This window comes from Chiloscyllium punctatum, chromosome 1 (assembly GCF_047496795.1).
Source record: "Chiloscyllium punctatum isolate Juve2018m chromosome 1, sChiPun1.3, whole genome shotgun sequence".
Lineage (NCBI taxonomy): Eukaryota > Metazoa > Chordata > Chondrichthyes > Orectolobiformes > Hemiscylliidae > Chiloscyllium > Chiloscyllium punctatum.
The window spans coordinates 56,567,823-56,585,894 of record NC_092739.1 but is presented as its reverse complement, the minus strand read 5'-3'; the positions used below and the strand labels follow the sequence as shown (position 1 = coordinate 56,585,894).

General features: G+C 44.6%; 1 protein-coding gene across 7 annotated transcripts in view; it reads left to right on the top strand.

Moving 5' to 3' along the window:
* Window positions 1–378: 378 nt before the first annotated feature.
* The window catches only part of sepsecs (Sep (O-phosphoserine) tRNA:Sec (selenocysteine) tRNA synthase), a 67,084-nt gene continuing 49,390 nt past the window's right edge, over window positions 379–18,072 (top strand). Inside the window, exons 1-4 of one of the 7 annotated variants that reach the window (XM_072564339.1) lie at window positions 379–458; window positions 5,486–5,604; window positions 7,350–7,504; window positions 16,237–16,355. In XM_072564339.1, coding sequence (XP_072420440.1) covers window positions 5,491–5,604; window positions 7,350–7,504; window positions 16,237–16,355 — 388 coding nt within the window. In that variant the 5' untranslated portion in view covers window positions 379–458; window positions 5,486–5,490. Of the gene's footprint in view, window positions 459–484; window positions 867–1,138; window positions 1,161–1,324; window positions 1,347–5,485; window positions 5,605–7,349; window positions 7,505–16,236; window positions 16,356–18,072 lie in introns of those variants that run through there. The other 6 variants (XM_072564027.1, XM_072564191.1, XM_072564267.1 and 3 more) reach the window with 6 other exon arrangements.

Here is an 18,072-nt window from a genome sequence, read left to right as displayed (position 1 = left end):
CTACATTCTATCTAATATTATTCTAATGTCATGATTAGATATTTTACTGTCAAGGGTCTCAAGCAGGTTGACTCTACCTGTTGTGAAACTTGATCAGATGTTGCCAGGGTTGGAGGATTTGAGCTACATGGAGAGACTGAATAGGCTTGAGCTGTTTTCCCTGGAGCATCGGAGGATGAGAAGTGATCTTATAGGGGTTTATAAAATAATGAGGGACATGGATAGGATAACTAGACAATGTCTTTTCCCTGGGATGGGGAATCCAGAACCAAGGGGCATAGGTTTAGGGTGAGAGGGAAAATATTTATAAGGGACCCAACAGAGGGTGGTACCTATATGAAATGAGCTGCCAGAGGAAGTGATGGAGGCTGGTAGAAGGACACCATTTAAAAGGCATCTGGCAAATGGAACTAGATTAGGTTAGGTTTTTGGTCGGTATGGACGAGTTGGACCAAAGGGTTTGTTCCCGTGCTCTACAACTCTGATCAGTTTTCTACTCACACCTAATTCAATATATGCATTGTGGTGATTCCTTGAAGTCTTTGGAGATAGCAGACAGTTCGTATCACCTTCACATAGTGAAGTAAATCAAGTGTCAGCATCTTACCCGCATCAGATTTGGGTTGCTCAATGTTGCACTGATGTTCATTGCAGTGTGTTGGAGGTTGTTCGAGCATTGGGAGTTGAGTACAGGAACTCTCTCCGATCTGAAGCCCTCGGCGCTGCTGAGACAGACATTTCCGGCGTGGAAGCGGCTGTGCAATCAACCGAGAGGCTGCCTGCAGTGGCAGAGAACGAGGTTCAGTGACTGCGGGTGAAATTTGTATATTGGTCCCGACATAGCCAGGTTTCGGACAGTGTATAGGGTAGGAGTTGAAATGTCTCAGCCTGTGTCAGGAAGTGAATTGTCGTGTATTTTGGGATGGAAATATCCCTTAATCGAGAAAGGCCGTGAAGTTCATTCTCCCGACAGGGCTTGTGTGTGAACGCGCCCAGAACGGGTTAAGAGATTACTCTATCACCGAGGTTTCAGTCTGGGCCTGTAAACTGGATGGGTGATTGGCTGCAGTGGGTCAGTTCTGTCTAGGCAGTGTGCTCAACACGGGATCACTGCAAACTGCGGGCTGACTGACAGCCTGATGGAGCTCAAAGTGGACAGTGTGAGCTAATTTCTCAGTTCCAGCGTTACAGAAAATCGTTTGCAACTCTTACAACTTCTTTCCATGAGAAATAAGTGAATGAAGTTTCCGTCCCGAACACCGAAGTAGCCCGAAATGACAACAATTTACATTTAAATGGTGCTTTGAACATCAGAAAACAACAATAATAAGAACTTTAAAATTGAGGTGTTGCATCAATTATGTGATTAACGAGAGCATGGATGATAAATGAATTAGATTTTGTGTTAGGTTGGACACAGACGAGTTTTAGATGACCTGAGGTAGAATATGAGTGACTGAGCTGAAATGTGTTGGAATAGTAAAACGTAGATGTAATAGAGCCATGTCAAGTGCTTTGGTGACAGAGGAGCTGACATTGGGCAAAATCAGGCAATTTTATAGAGATGGCAATAGATGGTTTTGGTGATGACACAGTTATATGATTGGAAACACATTTTGTCTGAAATAGGACACCAGAGTTGCAAACAATCCAGTCCCAGCCTTCGACAGTTGTCAGCAAGAATAGTGGAGTCAGTATGTGAGGATCGGAGTTTTTGGTGAATTCCCAAGATAATAACTCTTGCCTTTCTAATATTGGAGCAAATTCTGCTCTTTCAGTGCTGGTGTTGCTTAAATAATCTTGTAAGTTAGCAAAAGTGGAGGAGGCAAGAGGAGATGGTGAGGTATGATGGTGGTGGTCAGCCCACATCTGAAAACTAATGCTGCTTATTTGGATTTCGTTGCCAACAGGGAGCACGTAGATTAGAAATTATTAGGATGGATCATTTGGGGTGGAGGTGAATCGTAACAGAGCTAACAGTGAAGAAGCAGCAAGGAATTCCCTTCTAACTGATACACTCTTACTTAGCAAGATGAGAATTTATCTTGATGACTTTAGTCTCAACTAGCTGTATTAAAGTGCAGATAGAGAAGGGAATATCGATGACCAACCAGTCAAAGACTGCAGACGGGGCAAAGGGATGAGGAGTGATAGTTTACCTTTGTCACAGTCACATAGGATCGATTTCTAATGATGTACTAACTTCAGACTACAAAATATAGCACTGTTCCTTGGCGTTGTTGGGTCAAAGTCCTGGAATTCCTTCCCAAATGGCATTGCGGGTCAATTTATTGCCCGTGGAGTCATACCAGGCAGACCATAAGATGGTTGTGGTGCTGGAGGTCAGTTATCTCAGATCCAGGGCATCACTGCCAGAGTTCCGAAGGATAGTGTCCTAAGCCCAACCATCTTCAGCTGCTTCATAAATAACTTTCCCTCCAACATGGAGTCAGAAATGGAGATAGTTGCGGATGATTGCATGACATTCAGCACCAATCTGATCTTATCCCTTCTTTTGGCTCTGTTTTTCTAACATTCAGTCTTGAACAATCTGAATTTTTCTCCATTTGAACAATTGCAAAGACTGACGCTAGTGTCTTTGGCTTCTGAAACAGTCACTGCGTCTTTGCCATTGACTTGATTGTTCACTATAACCACCTGATCAGATTGAATCTGACTGTTTGGATCCACTGTTACTATTTGATCCTAAAAGGGATTTTCAACCCTATGTATGTTCATGTTTTGTAACATAGCCCATTTTGTCTTTGAAACCCCAATTTACACTTGATCACCTTTCAGATTCGCAAATATTCCACTGACGTTGCAGCTGACCTCATATTATACAACCTTCATAAACTTCAGTTAAATATGCCTCAACTCCCATCATCCCTGTATTTAGTCTTAAAATATCAGGAAACTAACTTTTGCCCACACCTCCTCCCTTGAAAAAGAATCCTAATGATTGGAATTCTTACCAAGGCAGGTTCACTGAGTTGGAAAATGTCTAAACTCGAGTTACAAATAGCCAAAGTCCAGTCCTTAACGTCTGTCAGTAGAATGTGAAACAAAGCCAGAAATAATCTGTATCAACAAAAGAGTTAGATAATAATGAGCAAAATAAGTTGAAGTCAGTATTTGATGAGTGAGCAGATTTTGCAAGCAATGACTTAATGCATCTAGAATCATTTTGAAATTGTTTAAAACATGTATTTGGAAAGGCAAGGACTGATTAGGGATAGTCAACATGGCTTTGTGCGTGGGAAATCATGTCTCACAAACTTGATTGAGTTTTTTGAAGAAGTAACAAAGAGGATTGATGAGGGCAGGGCAGTAGATCTGATCTATATATGGACTTCAGTAAGGCGTTTGACAAGGTTCCCCATGGGAGACTGATTAGCAAGGTTAGATCTCATGGAATACAGGGAGAACTAGCCATTTGGATACAGAACTGGCTCAAAGGTAGAAGACAGAGTGTGGTGGTGGAGGGTTGTTTTTCAGACTGGAGGCCTGTAACCAGTGGAGTGCCACAAGGATCGGTGCTGAGCTCTCTACTTTTTGTCATTTACATAAATGATTTGGATGCGAGCATAAGAGGTATAGCTAGTAAGTTTGCAGATGACACCAAATTTGGAGTGTAGTGGACAGCGAAGAGGGTTAACTCAGATTACAACAGGATCTGGACCAGATGGGCCAATGGGCTGAGAAGTGGCAGATGGAGTTTAATTCAGATAAATGCGAGGTGCTGCATTTTGGGAAAGCAAATCTTAGCAGGACTTATACACTTAATGGGAAGGTCCCAGGTAGTGTTGCTGAACAAAGAGACCTTGGAGTGCAGGTTCATAGCTCCTTGAAAGTGGAGTCGCAGGAGATAGGATAGTGAAGGCAGCGTTTGGTATGTTTTCCTTTATTGGTCAGAGTATTGAGTACAGGAATTGGGAGGTCATGTTGCAGCTGTACAGGACATTGGTTAGGCCACTGTTGGAATATTGCATGCAGTTCTGGTCGCCTTCCTATTGGAAAGCTTTTGTGAAACTTGAAAGGGTTCAGAAAAGATTTACAAGGATGTTGCCAGGTTTGGAGGATTTGAGCTACAGGGAGAGGCTGAACAGGCTGGGGCTGTTTTCCCTGGAGCATCGGAGGCTGAGGGGTGACCTTATAGAGGTTTACAAAATTATGAAGGGCATAGATAGGATAAATAGACAAAGTCTTTTCCCTGGGGTCAGGGAGTCTGGAACTGGAGGGCATAGGTTTAGGGTGAGAGGGAAAAGATATAAAAGAGACCTATGGGGCAACTTTTTCACGCAGAGGGTGGTACGTGTATGGAATGAGCTGCCAGAGGATGTGGTGGAGGCTGGTACAATTGCAACATTTAAGAGGCATTTGGATGGGTATATGAATAGGAAGGGTTTGAAGGGATATGGGCCGGGTGATGGCAGGTGGGACTAGATTGGGTTGGGATATCTGGCCGGCATGGACGGGTTGGATTGAAGGGTCTGTTTCCATGCTGTACATCTCTATGACTCTATGACTTTATTGCTTTTTAATTAGAAATGCAGAAAGTGAATTAATTTTTATTCAGTGTTCATAAAGTCACCATAATTAATGGGGAGTAAAATCAGCTCCAGGGAGAAATAAAATTATGTTGTAGGGGAACATTGTTAGTATTGGGGCAGAAATTTGCAGTTATTACCAAAGCTCATGGGAAACTGGACCTGTGCACTTTGGTGTCTCTCAAACTGCAAATCTAACCATGTATGACTTTACCTAGAGTTTTTGTTCTTTCACTCAGATTGAGTTTGCAGTACATTTTGTGAACTGTGATGGAATTCATGAAGAGTTTATTGAAATGAGCCAGTTAGAAGATCAGTGCTCCAATGCAGCAACCCTGCTTCCAACATTTAAAGGCCCTTTAAACATTTTGCATCATCTTCCCCACTCATCAAATTCTATTCCAAGACCCTCACCTTCATGTGCACACCTCTCGTTACGCCATACACCTTCAGGTCCCTTTTGCTGCTATATGATCCCTCAGATTTCCCATGTTATTTATTTTCCTCCTTTGCCATTCACCCAGTATGCACCAGCGTTGGTCCTCAGGAGCCATATTGTAGTGATGTAAATTATTTTAAAATCATTGGAAAAAATTAATCTCCAACATTTAATAAACCCATGAATTCAAACACGTCATCTTGATATTATGGTGGTCTGTGAGTAGAGGGAGGCAACTCATCAAGACTGATACATTAAGCACTGTTTTCATGGTAACATCATGAAGATGAATACTAAATGAAAATTAAGCATATTTGAACAAACGAATATCTGAAAAATCACACAAATAGTGTTTGTGAGTCACTGATTACAATATGTAATGTTTTGATGATTAATTCTCTATGTGTAACTACAGGTTGATGTATAATGTGAAATCTACAAGTTCAGCTGTAGCATTGTCACACGAAATTTTGACTCATCTTTGTCTCACCAACAGTTGCAATGAATCCTGAAAACTTCTCTTTAAGTGAACAGATTGTCTCTCCTTCCTACATTCGGCAAGGTTCACAGGCTCGTCGCACACATGAGCACTTAATTCGGCTTCTAATAGAAAAGGTAATGAAAACAAATTAGGGTAACAATTAGCAAAACTATTCATTGTGTGATTTATTTTATAGAAACATGTGAATCAAATTTTATTTTTAAGTAAGAACAAAAATGTTTGTTCCTAAAAGCTACATTCTGAATTTATCAATTCCTCTATTCTCTTCTTTCTCCCACTGTCTGTCTCTAACCATTGGCTTAGTTGCTTAGACTTTTCTTGATCAATAATTCTTCAGTTAACTAGTTAATCCCTACAAAAGGCTTTTGAAGAGAATGCTCACCAAAAAATTGTGCTTATTGCATATGTTGTTATCAATAACTTAAGAAACGTACAACATTTAATTTTCATCTCCTATCCTTAGAATATTTCACAGCTTTATACAGGCAAGGACATCCCAAGATTAGGAATGAAAAGATTGGCAGCTTATTTAGCACCTTTCACAATTATTGAACAACTCAAGCTGATTCAGAATGCTTGAAGTACTTAAATGCAGTTCCTATTGCAATTAGGGATGAATTGTGGCAGCCAGTTCCTGCACTGCAAGTTTGCACAAATAGTTATGTGTTAATGACCAGATAATCTTTGATTGAGATAAATATTGGCCAGGACACTGAGGATAACTCCCCAGTTCTCCTTCAAAATAGTTTCATGGAACTTATTGCACTATCAAGCAGGTATCCAGGCATCAGTTTCATAGCTCATTTGAAAGATTACACATCCATCAGTGCAGCACTCCCTCGGTTGGTGTCTTGGACTGCAGCCATGGAAAAAGACAGCTCACCACCACCTTCTCTGTGGTGATTCAGAAAGGGTAATAAATGCTTGTCCTACCAGTGACATCCACATCTCTGAAATAATTTTTTGTTAAAGTATTACAGAGCAGTATCATCCTTGATTTCTGTGCTTGGTAGTACAAATATTGGACATGAACCTGAAACCTTGCCTGACTCAGGCAAGAGTGCTACTGTCTGATCTGTGGCTGACGCTGTAGCTGTTATTTGATTGTTTGGAATGTTGTCGAACACTTAGTTGGCACTATATTTGCCTGGTTTCAAAGCTACCTTTACTGTTGATCAGATATGATCTCCAGAGGGGTTATAATAGGAAAGTGAGGAAGTTAAGAGGTTTGTTATTAGTTTACCAGAGCCTTGGTCAAATCCATCTAATGTACCTGTATTCAGTTTTGAGCACCACATCTCTGGAAACATATTTAGCTATGGTAGTGTGTATTCACCAACCAGGATAATAATACCAGGTCAAAAGGATTGAATCTTGAGGACTGGTTTTATAAACTTGCCATTTTTACCCATGAATATCAACAGTTGAGGGATTTTAATTTTTTTTCCTGGGACATGAGTGTGGCTGGCTGGGAGCATTTATAGGCAATCCTTATTGCCTTTGAACTGAATGGCTGGATAGGCCATTTCAGAAGGCAGCTAAGAGTTGATCACATTGCCATGGGTCTGGAATCACATTGCAAGACCAGGAAAAGACAGCAGATTACTTTCCCTAAAGGGCACTAAATTAAAGAGAACCAATTATGTAAACAAGCTTTAATGTATCGATTTGATGAGATAATGCAGGGAAACTGTTACCTATGCTGAGAAATCAGGAATAACAGGGAATAATCTTAGCCTTAGTACCAGGTAACATCAGTACAAAAACTAAATTCAGATAGTAAACTGGAATAGTGCTTAGTGTGAAAGTATACATCCTGTTATTTCTGTTACGTCTTACTGTTCTATCATCTTCTTAGGGTAAATGTCCAGAAGACGGATGGGATGACAGTACTATAGAGCTTTTCCTACATGAACTGGCTATTATGGACAGCAATAACTTCATCGGTAATTGTGGAGTTGGTGAGAGGGAAGGAAGAGTGGCCTCAAACCTAGTTGCTAGAAGACACTATAGGTATAGTTTACAGTTTTTTTTTAGTTTTGTTGAGTACATTATTTTATCAACTCAGTTTTCCAAAGTAAGAGTGATGAAATATAACCTTGCAGGTCACTGAGTTTATGACGTTATATTTGCACAAATACTGTCATGTTAAGGCAGTTGAGAGCCAGATGATCACATCCAAATGCACATTGACTCTGCAAACCCCACACTCATGCTCCATTCAGTTCTGCTAAAATAAATAATCAACTTAATCAGAAGGTTACTCTTTAATAATTACCCTGTAATTGGTCACATTATTTACAGGGTATCTGGAGCTTGGGAGCCTGAAGATATGATGGTTTGGTATCTAGCCTACCTGTGCTATATCGAGCAGGCCAATCTCTGACAGCCTTGCGCTCTTTAGGGATACAATTACTTACGTGCAAGTCAGGATTGTAGATCCCTGCCTCATTAGCCTAGATCAGGAAAGGCCTTTAACAGTATATCACAGACCTATATTAGATTAGATTAGATTAGATTAGATTCCTTACAGTGTAGAAACAGGCCCTTCAGCCCAACAAGTCCACATCAACCCTCTGAAGAGTAACCCACCCAGACCCATTCCCCTACGCTATATTTACCCCTGACTAATGCACCTAACGCTATCGGCAATTCACCTGACCTGCACATCTTTGGAGTTTGGGAGGAAATCGGAGCACCTGGAGGAAACCCACCCAGACTCAGGAAGAATGTGAAAACTCCACACAGACAGTTGCCCGAGGCGGAATTGAACCCAAATCCCTGGCGTTATGAGGCAGCAGTGCTAACCACTGAGCTACCATGCCGTGCCATCCTAGATGTGCACTCCAATATGGTCTTTGGGGAGGGAATCTGCAATTGGATCCAACTGCTGTATGCCAACATCAGTAGTGTAGTCTCAATCAATTAGTGGGAATCAGAAAGCTTCCTGATCGGATCGGAGTCAGGCAGGGCTATGCAATATTTCCTGCATTGTTAGTGTATTATAGAATCTCATGCAGCCTCCATCAGGAAGGATGGGACCCTGTGAAGGGTAACTATTCCAGACAACCAGAGACCTGCAAGCCACCCTGTACATGGATGACATTCCATTTCCTATTCAGGTCCGCTGTCAGTGCACAAACATGAGCATCTATGACCAGTTCGAACTGGCCTCGGGAAGTGCTCTTTGGGGACTGCTCTGACCAGCCCTTTATCCCCTTCACCATCAGGGCAGATTATCTGAAGGTGCTGGGAATATAGTTCGGAGGGCCCAGAGTGCGCAAAAACTTGGGAAGACCGTATCGCCAAGGTGAGGCAGAAACTGGGCTTTTGGGAGCACCGCACCCTCTCCATTGCAGGTTCAAACCTGGTCATCAGGTGTGAGGTACTCTCTGTTGTTGTACATGGTGCCAGTCTGGCCCATTCCCAGAACTTGTGTTGTTGCAGTCACCCAAGCCATCTTCCACTTCATCTGGAGGTTAAGATGGACCTTATTGGCAGGGACAACGTGTACCAAACTCTGGATAAGGGGAGGAAGAATGTATCCAACACTACCCTCATCATGATGGCCACCTTTGTATGTGGCCATACCAAGCAGACCCTCAGTACCCAAACACCAGTGTCACTACATACTGAGGTTCTACCCATCTCCGGTGTTGTAATGGATGGACCCGGCTTCATTGCTGCAGAATGCTCCCAAGTAGTTGGACTGTGCTATATCACCTGTCCTTTGTGGTGAAATTTGGAAAGAAAACTAAGCCCATCAGGAAGTGGTCAGCACATAGCATCCTCAAGACCCTGTCATGTGGTTCCCTCATCAACAGAACTTTCAAAAAAGCACCAAGACATTGCTTGGTTGGTGGTGAGAAGGACCCTACCTGTGAGATTCTTCATGTACGCCTGGACTGTGCACCACCACACACTGTCCTCAAAACAGCAGCAGTGGGGATAGAGTGTGTCACATATCTACTAGGATGTGCCTTTGCAAAGGAAGTCTAGAGAAAGGTTTTTCTTGAGGTTCGTCCCAAGCAGCTTTGTGCTCTGTGCTTGTACTGTCTGCTCCTCGGGATGTACACGGAGACAAACATTGACTATGCCTGGAGGGCAGTCAACTCAGTGAAGGATGCTCTGTGGTCTGCCTGAAACCTGTTGGTCTTCCAGAACAAGGAGTTGACCCCGATCAACTGTTGCAGACTGGCAGGTTTCAAGGTCCAGGACTATGTGCTGAGGAAAGCACTAAAGTTTGCAGCAGCTACCACCAATCTGCAGTGGGGAAAGACCACTGTCTGAGGTCCTTCTGCTGAAGTTGAATGTGACTCCGTTCAGTTATCACACCCTCCTGGTACATCAAATATATATAAATATAGGCTTGTACAATTAAGAAATGCCTTGTGTTTGTTTTGTTGGATAGAGTCAAACTCCAATATACTTCTGTGCAAAACTGAAGTGCTTTAGTGACTATGTGTATAAAGCTATTTTTATGAGTAAAGCATATTTTGAAATAAAAAATAATTTTGTTACCCAGCCTAGCATTTCCCTGTATCCTAAGTGCTTACCACATTCAGTGATGAATGTCAACTGTTTTTAGAAGGGTTGACACGATCTAGTTCAAATGAGTAGGTCTTTACTCAGGGCTTCTTCATGCAGTTAGATGTAACACAACCTTTTTACAGGCAGTCTCCATAACTTGCAATGAGGCATTCTATGAGGAGAAAGTGAGGACTGCGATGCTGGAGATCAGAGCTGGAAATGTGTTGTTGGAAAAGCACAGCAGGTCAGGCAGCATCCAAGGAGCAGGCGAATTGATGTTTCGGCCATGAGCCCTTCTTCAGAAATGAGGAAAGTGTGTCCAGCAGGCTAAGATAAAATTAAGGGGGAGGGACTTGGGGGAGGGGCGTTGGAAATGAGATAGGTGGAAGGAGGTCAAGGTGAGGGTGATAGGCCGGAGTGGGGGTGGGGGCGGAGAGGTCAGGAAGAAGATTGCAGGTTAGGAGGGCGATGCTGAGTTCAAGGGATTTGACTGAGACAAGGTAGGGGGAGGGGAAATGAGGAAACTGGAGAAATCTGAGTTCATCCCTTGTGGTTGGAGGGTTCCTAGGTGAAAGATGAGGCGCTCTTCCTCCAACCATCATGTTGCTATGGTCTGGTGATGGAGGAGTCCAAGGACCTGCATGTCCTTGGTGGAGTGGGAGGGGGAGTTGAAGTGTTGAGCCACGGGATGGTTGGGTTGGTTGATCCGGGTGTCCCAGATGTGTTCTCTGAAACGTTCCGCAAGTAGGCGGCCTGTCTCCCCAATATAGAGGAGGCCATATCGGATGCAGCGGATGCAATAAATGATGTGTGTGGAGGTGCAGGTGAATTTGTGGCGGATATGGAAGGATCCCATGGGGTCTTGGAGGGAAGTAAGGGGTGAGGTGTGGGTGCAAGTTTTGCATTTCTTGTGGTTGCAGGGGAAGGTGCCGGGAGTGGAGTTTGGGTTGGTGGGGGGTGTGGACCTGACGAGGGAATCACAGAGGGAGTGGTCTTTTCGGAACGCTGATAGGGGAGGGGAGGGAAATATATCCTTGGTTGTGGGGTCCGTTTGGAGGTGGTGGAAATGACGACGGATGATCCGATGTATATGGAGGTTGGTGGGGTGGTAGGTGAGGACCATTGGGGTTCTGTCCTGGTGGCGATTGGAGGGGCGGGGCTCAAGGGCGGAGGAGATGCGGTGGAGAGCATCGTCGATCACGTCTGGGGGAAAATTGCGGTCTTTGAAGAAGGAGGCCATCTGGGTTGTACGGTATTGGAGCTGGTCCCCCTGGGAGCAGATGTGGCGAAGACGAAGGAATTGGGAATATGGGATGGCATTTTTACAGGGGGCAGGGTGGGAAGAGGTGTAGTCTAGGTAGCTGTGGGAGTCGGTCGGTTTATAGTAAATGTCTGTGTTGATTCGGTCGCCCGAGATAGAAATGGAAAGGTCTAGGAAGGGGAGGGAGGAGTCTGAGACGGTCCAGGTGAATTTGAGGTCGGGGCGGAAGGTGTTGGTAAAGTGGATGAACTGTTCAACCTCCTCGTGGGAGCACGAGGCAGCGCCGATACAGTCATCGATGTAGCGGAGGAAAAGGTGGGGTGTGGTGCCAGTGTAGCTGTGGAAGATGGACTGTTCCACATATCCTACGAAGAGGCAGGCATAGATGGGGCCCATGCTGGTCCCCATGGCTACTCCTTTGGTTTGGATGAAGTGGGAGGATTGGAAAGAGAAGTTGTTCAAGGTGAGGACCAGTTCAGTCAGTCGAAGGAGGGTATCAGTGGAAGGGTACTGGTTGGTACAGCGGGAAAGGAAGAAGTGGAGGGCTTTGAGTCCTTCGTGATGGGGGATGGAGGTGTATAGGGACTGGATGTCCACGGTGAAGATAAGGCGTTGGGGACCGGGGAAGCGAAAATCATGGAGGAAGTGGAGGGCCTGGGTGATGTCCCGAACGTAGGTGTGGAGTTCTTGGACTAAGGGGGACAGGACCGTATCGAGGTATGCAGAGATGAGTTCAGTGGGGCAGGAGTAGGCAGAGACAATTGGTCGGCTGGGACAGTCAGGTTTGTGGATTTTGGGCAGGAGGTAGAAACGGGCGGTGCGGGGTTGTGGGACTATGAGGTTGGAGGCGGTGGATGGGAGATCCCCTGAGGTGATGAGGTTATGGATGGTCTGGGAGATGATGGTTTGTTGGTGGGAGATGGGGTCATGGTCAAGGGGGCAGTAGGAGGAGGTGTCCATAAGCTGGCGTTTAGCCTCAGCGGTGTAAAGGTCGGTGCGCCAAACTACTACCGCGCCTCCCTTGTTTGCTGGTTTGATCGTGAGGTTGGGGTTGGAACGGAGGGAGTGGAGGGCTGCACGTTCCGAGGGTGAGAGGTTGGAGTGGGTGAGGGGGTGGTAGGGTTGAGGCGGTTAATGTTGCGGCAGCAGTTGGCTATGAAGAGATCGAGGGCAGGTAAGAGGCCAGCACGGGGTGTCCAGGTGGATGGGGTGTGTTGGAGGCGGGAGAAGGGGTCATGAGAGGGTGGGCGAGAATCCTGATTGAAGAGGTAGGCGCGGAGGTGAAGGCGGCGGAAGAATTGTTCGATGTCACGCCGCGTGTTGAGCTCGTTAATCCGAGAGCGTAGGGGAATGAAGGTGAGGCCTCTGCTGAGGACTGATCTTTCATCCTTGGAGAGGGGTAGTTCTGGAGGGATGGTGAAAACACGGCAGGGCTGGGAGCTAGGACCTGGTGTGGGGCTGGAGCTGGGAGTGGGGGTGGGGTTAGGCACATGAAATGCAAAACTTGCGCCCACACCTCCCCCCTTACTTCCCACCAAGACCCCAAGGGATCCTTCCATATCCGCCACAAATTCACCTGCACCTCCACACACATCATTTATTGCATCCGCTGCACCCGATGTGGCCTCCTCTATATTGGGGAGACAGGCCGCCTACTTGCGGAACGTTTCAGAGAACACATCTGGGACACCCGGATCAACCAACCCAACCACCCCGTGGCTCAACACTTCAACTCCCCCTCCCACTCCACCAAGGACATGCAGGTCCTTGGACTCCTCCATCGCCAGACCATAGCAACACGACGGTTGGAGGAAGAGCGCCTCATCTTTCACCTAGGAACCCTCCAACCACATGGGATGAACTCAGCTTTCTCCAGTTTCCTCATTTCCCCTCCCCCCACCTTGTCTCAGTCAAAACCCTCGAACTCAGCACCGCCTTCCTAACCTGCAATCTTCTTCCTGACCTCTCCGCCCCCACCCCCACTCCGGCCTATCACCCTCACCTTGACCTCCTTCCACCTATCGCATTTCCAACGCCCCTCCCCCAAGTCCCTCCTCCCTACCTTTTATCTTAGCCTGCTGGACACACTTTCCTCATTCCTGAAGAAGGGCTCATGCCCGAAACGTCGACTCTCCTGCTCCTTGGATGCTGCCTGACCTGCTGCGCTTTTCCAGCAACACATTTCCAGCAATGAGGCATTCTATACCAAGTATATCAAGTAAAATTTGAAATATAGTTGGATAGACTTGAGTGGATAATTTAAAATTAAGCAAGTTAATTTGTTTTTATTTTAAGCTTGAGAGGTCAAACACTAACTTCCGGAAACCCTGTCAACTCTTTTCAGGGGAGTGGGCGGCATGGTGGCACAGTGGTTAGCACTGCTGCCTCACAACGCCAGAGACCTAGGTTCAGTTCCCGCCTCAGGCGACTGACTGTGTGGAGTTTGCATGTCCTCCCCGTGTCTGCGTGGGTTTCCTCCAGGTGCTCCGGTTTCCTCCCACAGTCCAAAGATGTGCAGGTCAGGTAAATTGGCCACACTAAATTGCCCGTAGTGTTAGGTAAAGGGGTAAATGTAGGGGAATGGGTGGGTTGCGCTTTGGCGGGGCGGTGTGGACTTGTTGGGCCGAAGGGCCTGTTTCCACACTGTAAGTAATCTAATCTAATAACAAATCTGTTTTCTTTGAATTGGGATCAATTCAAGAAATTCTGTAAGAGGAGATAACATAGAACTTACAGGAAAAAAAATTCAGTTTACTATTCATTAACGTGAAAACCTGTGACCCAGGTCTTCCAGTCTCCATATCTGGACTTGAATTACATGTTGTATGTTAGGACTGTGCAGATGTCCAGATGAGCCCTGGCAGTGTCTAAGATATTTAAACTTCCAGTTGGCTGTTTTTGCTGCCCAAATAATCTGCAAATATCTGATATTGAATGCAGTAAATAACTAAATAATAGCCCAACTCCTGATCAACTATTCAATAGACGTTATACTTAGCTAACTGCTCCCTAACTATACCTCAGAGCATTTAGAATGCTCGGACCCTGACTGACACCCCTGGAAACTGACCCCCTGCTGATTCATAGAAGCAAAGAAGATAGGAGCAGGAGTAGGCCATTCGACCTCTCAAGCCTGCTCCGGTGTTCGATATGACAATGGCTGATCATCAAGCTCACTGCTAATCCCACCCTCCCCTATATATCCCTCGATCCCTTTAGCCACTAGAGCAATAACTATTTCTTCCTGAAAGCACATAATATACTGGCCACATCCACTTCTGTGGCAGTGAATTCTATAAGCTCACCACTCTCTGGGTGAAGAAATCACTCCTCAACTCAGTCCTAAAAGGTTTACCTTTTATCCTTAAACTATGTCTTTTTTTTCTTGGGCGGCACGGTGGCTCAGTGGTAAGCACTGCTGCCTCATAGGACCAGGGACCCGGGTTCAATTCCCGCCTCGGGCAACTGTTCTTGTGGAGTTTGCGCATTCTCCCCGTGGGTTTCCTCTGGGTACTCTGGTTTCCTCCCACAGTCACAAAGATGTGCAGGTTAGGTGAATTGGCCATGCTAAATTGTCCGTAGTGTTAGGTGCAGGGGTGAATGTAGGGGAATGGGTCTGGTGGGTTGCTCTTCAGAGGGTCGGTGTGGACTTCTTGGGCCGAAGGGCCTGTTTCCACACTGAAGGTAATCTAATCTAATCATGACCCTTTCTTCTGGATTCCCTCATCTTCAGGAACATCCTTCCTGCATCTAACCTGTCTAGTTCTGTTAAAATTTTAGGGTTTCTGTGAGATAGCCCTCAAGCTTCTAAACTCCAGTGAATACAATGCTAATCAATTCAATCTCTGTTTGTACATCCATCCCAGGAATTAATTTGTAAACCTTCACTGCACTCCTTCTATAGTAAGAACATTCTTCCTCAGATAAGGAGACCAAAACTGCACACATTATTCCAGGTGTCACCTCACCAATGCCCTGTATGATTGCAGCAAGACATCCTTGTTCCGGAACATGAATCTTCCTGCTATGAAGGTCAACATACAGTTTACCTTTACTGTTATACCTGCACGCTTACTTTCAGTGACTGGTGAGTGAGGATACCAGGTCTCGTTAAACATTCCCCTCTCCATTTACAGCCATTCAAATAATAATTTATCTTTCTATTTTTGCTACCAAAGTGGATAACTTCACATTATCTGTTGTGATCCAGTTGGATTACAGACATTAGGTATAGATTATCACAAAGTCAATGCAGCAGCAAAGGCAGATTCATATTCAGTTCCACAATTGGGGGCTGAATTGAGAGGATCAGACAAACCAGATTCATTGCAAAAATTGGCTTATTAAAGGAATATTGGCAAGTTTCAATGACTGATACAGCCACAGAAATATCAGCTTTCATAACCCCAGATGGAGTTTGTTGATGTGAGATCATGCTGTTCAGAATAAAGTATGTGCCAGCATTGTTTCAAAGATAATCAAACAAGGTCATTGATGGATTATGAAATTTGTATTGTATATACTGGTCATTGGTTATTTTCAGCCAAACCTGGGAGGAGTATTAGAAACACTTGGACAAATTGTTTATCAGTTACGAAGAACCAGTTTTGTCATAGACTTGGCAGAAAGTGTATTTGCTAGAGCAAAAGTAACCTCTGTCAGCTATACTGTGGGGAAGGTCAAGTAGCTACCAGAGAAGCAAAAATAGGGGCTGTGCTGGATTTTGCAGTGCCTAAGCCAGAATTAGTGATATTTTGGGATAAAAATATGAACAGAATATCCCGGAAGTTTGTTGTGAATTTCAACACTGTATTGGTTCCCTTGACAAATTGTTTAAAAAAGACAAATTCGAACCAACAGTGGAATGTCAGATTGTGAACAGTCATGTTAAAAGCTTTTTAACTTTTAGTAATATCTGACATTTATTTTAATCTTTGAATCTTTTTTTTTCCAGGTTGATGCATGGAATTGGAAGATCAGGTGACATTGCAGCTATTCAGCCCAAAGCAGCCGGATCCAGTCTCCTGAACAAAATTACAAACTCTGTAGTACTGGACATTCTTCGAGCTGCAGGTCTGACAAAATTAGTATTAGAATTATAGAATCCCTAGGCTGCAGGTTCTCTTTTATTCATTAGGAACAAGGTCTGGAATATTCCCAAAGCTTTTAGACAGAGGGATGGGGACTTAATTGATGGGAGAAGTTGTTTTCCGATAGTGGGTTAAAGTTTTGGTGCTAAGTGCATTGAACTTTTCAGACCAGTAAGTCTTCTCTTTTTCATTCATCAAAGTGCCATGAATACTCATTACGCAAAAATGGAAGCATGTCTGTTCACAAACCCAATTATTTATATCAGGCATATACTTAGCAGGCTGGATTTCTTCCTCAAGATTCTTAATAATACAGCCTTTTCTTTATGCAAATGATTACAAAGTAAGGATGAACAGGTCAATAAACCTGGTAAAAACAATGACTGCAGATGCTGAAAACCAAATACTAGATTAGTGGTGCTGGAAGAGCACATCAGTTCAGGCAGCATCCAACGAGCAGCGAAATCGACGTTTCGGGCAAAAGCCCTTCATCAGGAATAAAGGCAGTGAGCCTGAAGCATGGAGAGATAAGCTAGAGGAGGGTGGGGGTGGGGAGAGAGTAGCATAGAGTACAATGGGTGAGTGGGGGAGGAGATGAAGGTGATAGGTCAAGGAGGAGAGGGTGGAGTGGATAGGTGGAAAATGTCTGTGTAAGACAGCCGTACTGACCACTTCAAAGCTGACTGGGGTCGTCAAGCCGGGCATAGCTCAAAAGTCTTAGGTAAGTGTATGTTAGAAAGGCATGATGGAGACTGAAACTTAAAGAATCCTGGGGAATGGAGGGGGAATATGGCAAATTCTTAGTGACAAGGGCAAGGGGGACAAAGAAGGTTGAGAACTGTCAGTTTAGGGTGGGAAGACAATGGGGTAATGAGTGTGTGGTGAAGGGAGAAAAAGGTAGCTAAATTGAAGAAAGATTGGTGTGAGGCTAAGGCTGAGCATGGAAATAGGACCAAATGAAATGAATGTCAAGGAAGGTAGTGAAAAGGCTGACAATTACAGGGGGAGCTTGAAGGAGAGAGGAGACCGGAGGAAACAAGAAAGCCCAACTACAGTGATATAGGGAAAATCAAATTAAAAGTTGACACACAATGTCTTGCTCCTAAATTGGCTTGTAAAAGAGGGTTGTGCAGTGATGAGCAGTACAAATTGTTTGGGCCTGAGATGTGTTTGTACGTGTTCTTGCACAGTGTAAACACATCTAAGTGAGGGAGTCAGAACAGAAAATGAAAAATGCTATTGTACAAGTACTCAGCAAATGCCTCAGTACAGAAGGGAGGCACTCACTGTAACCTAAACATTGACTAAGCTCCATCAACCCATGACATCAACATCATAACCATGTGCCATGATTCATTCACTCTGAAAAGATGGGCACCTAAGACTCAGCAACAGTAGAGATGAGTTGTGAAGGGTGGTTCCCTATCTTGTGTGCAGTTGCATTCATAGGCCCAGATATGTGAATGTTACGGAGCTGGGGATGAAACTCTTTGGCAGGTTTTCAATTCCAAGGTTGTTAGGTTGTATTGTAGGGGACAATGAAGGCTACACAATCACTTAACCTAATTATATTGAAAGCAATGTAAAGACTATGGCTTTTGGTTGTGCATAAAGCAGAATGAGGACAAGGAAAATTAGGCAATGGTGATGGAGGACGTGACTGGAGAGACGAGAGCCTAGTCGCTAGAGTGTTAATCCAA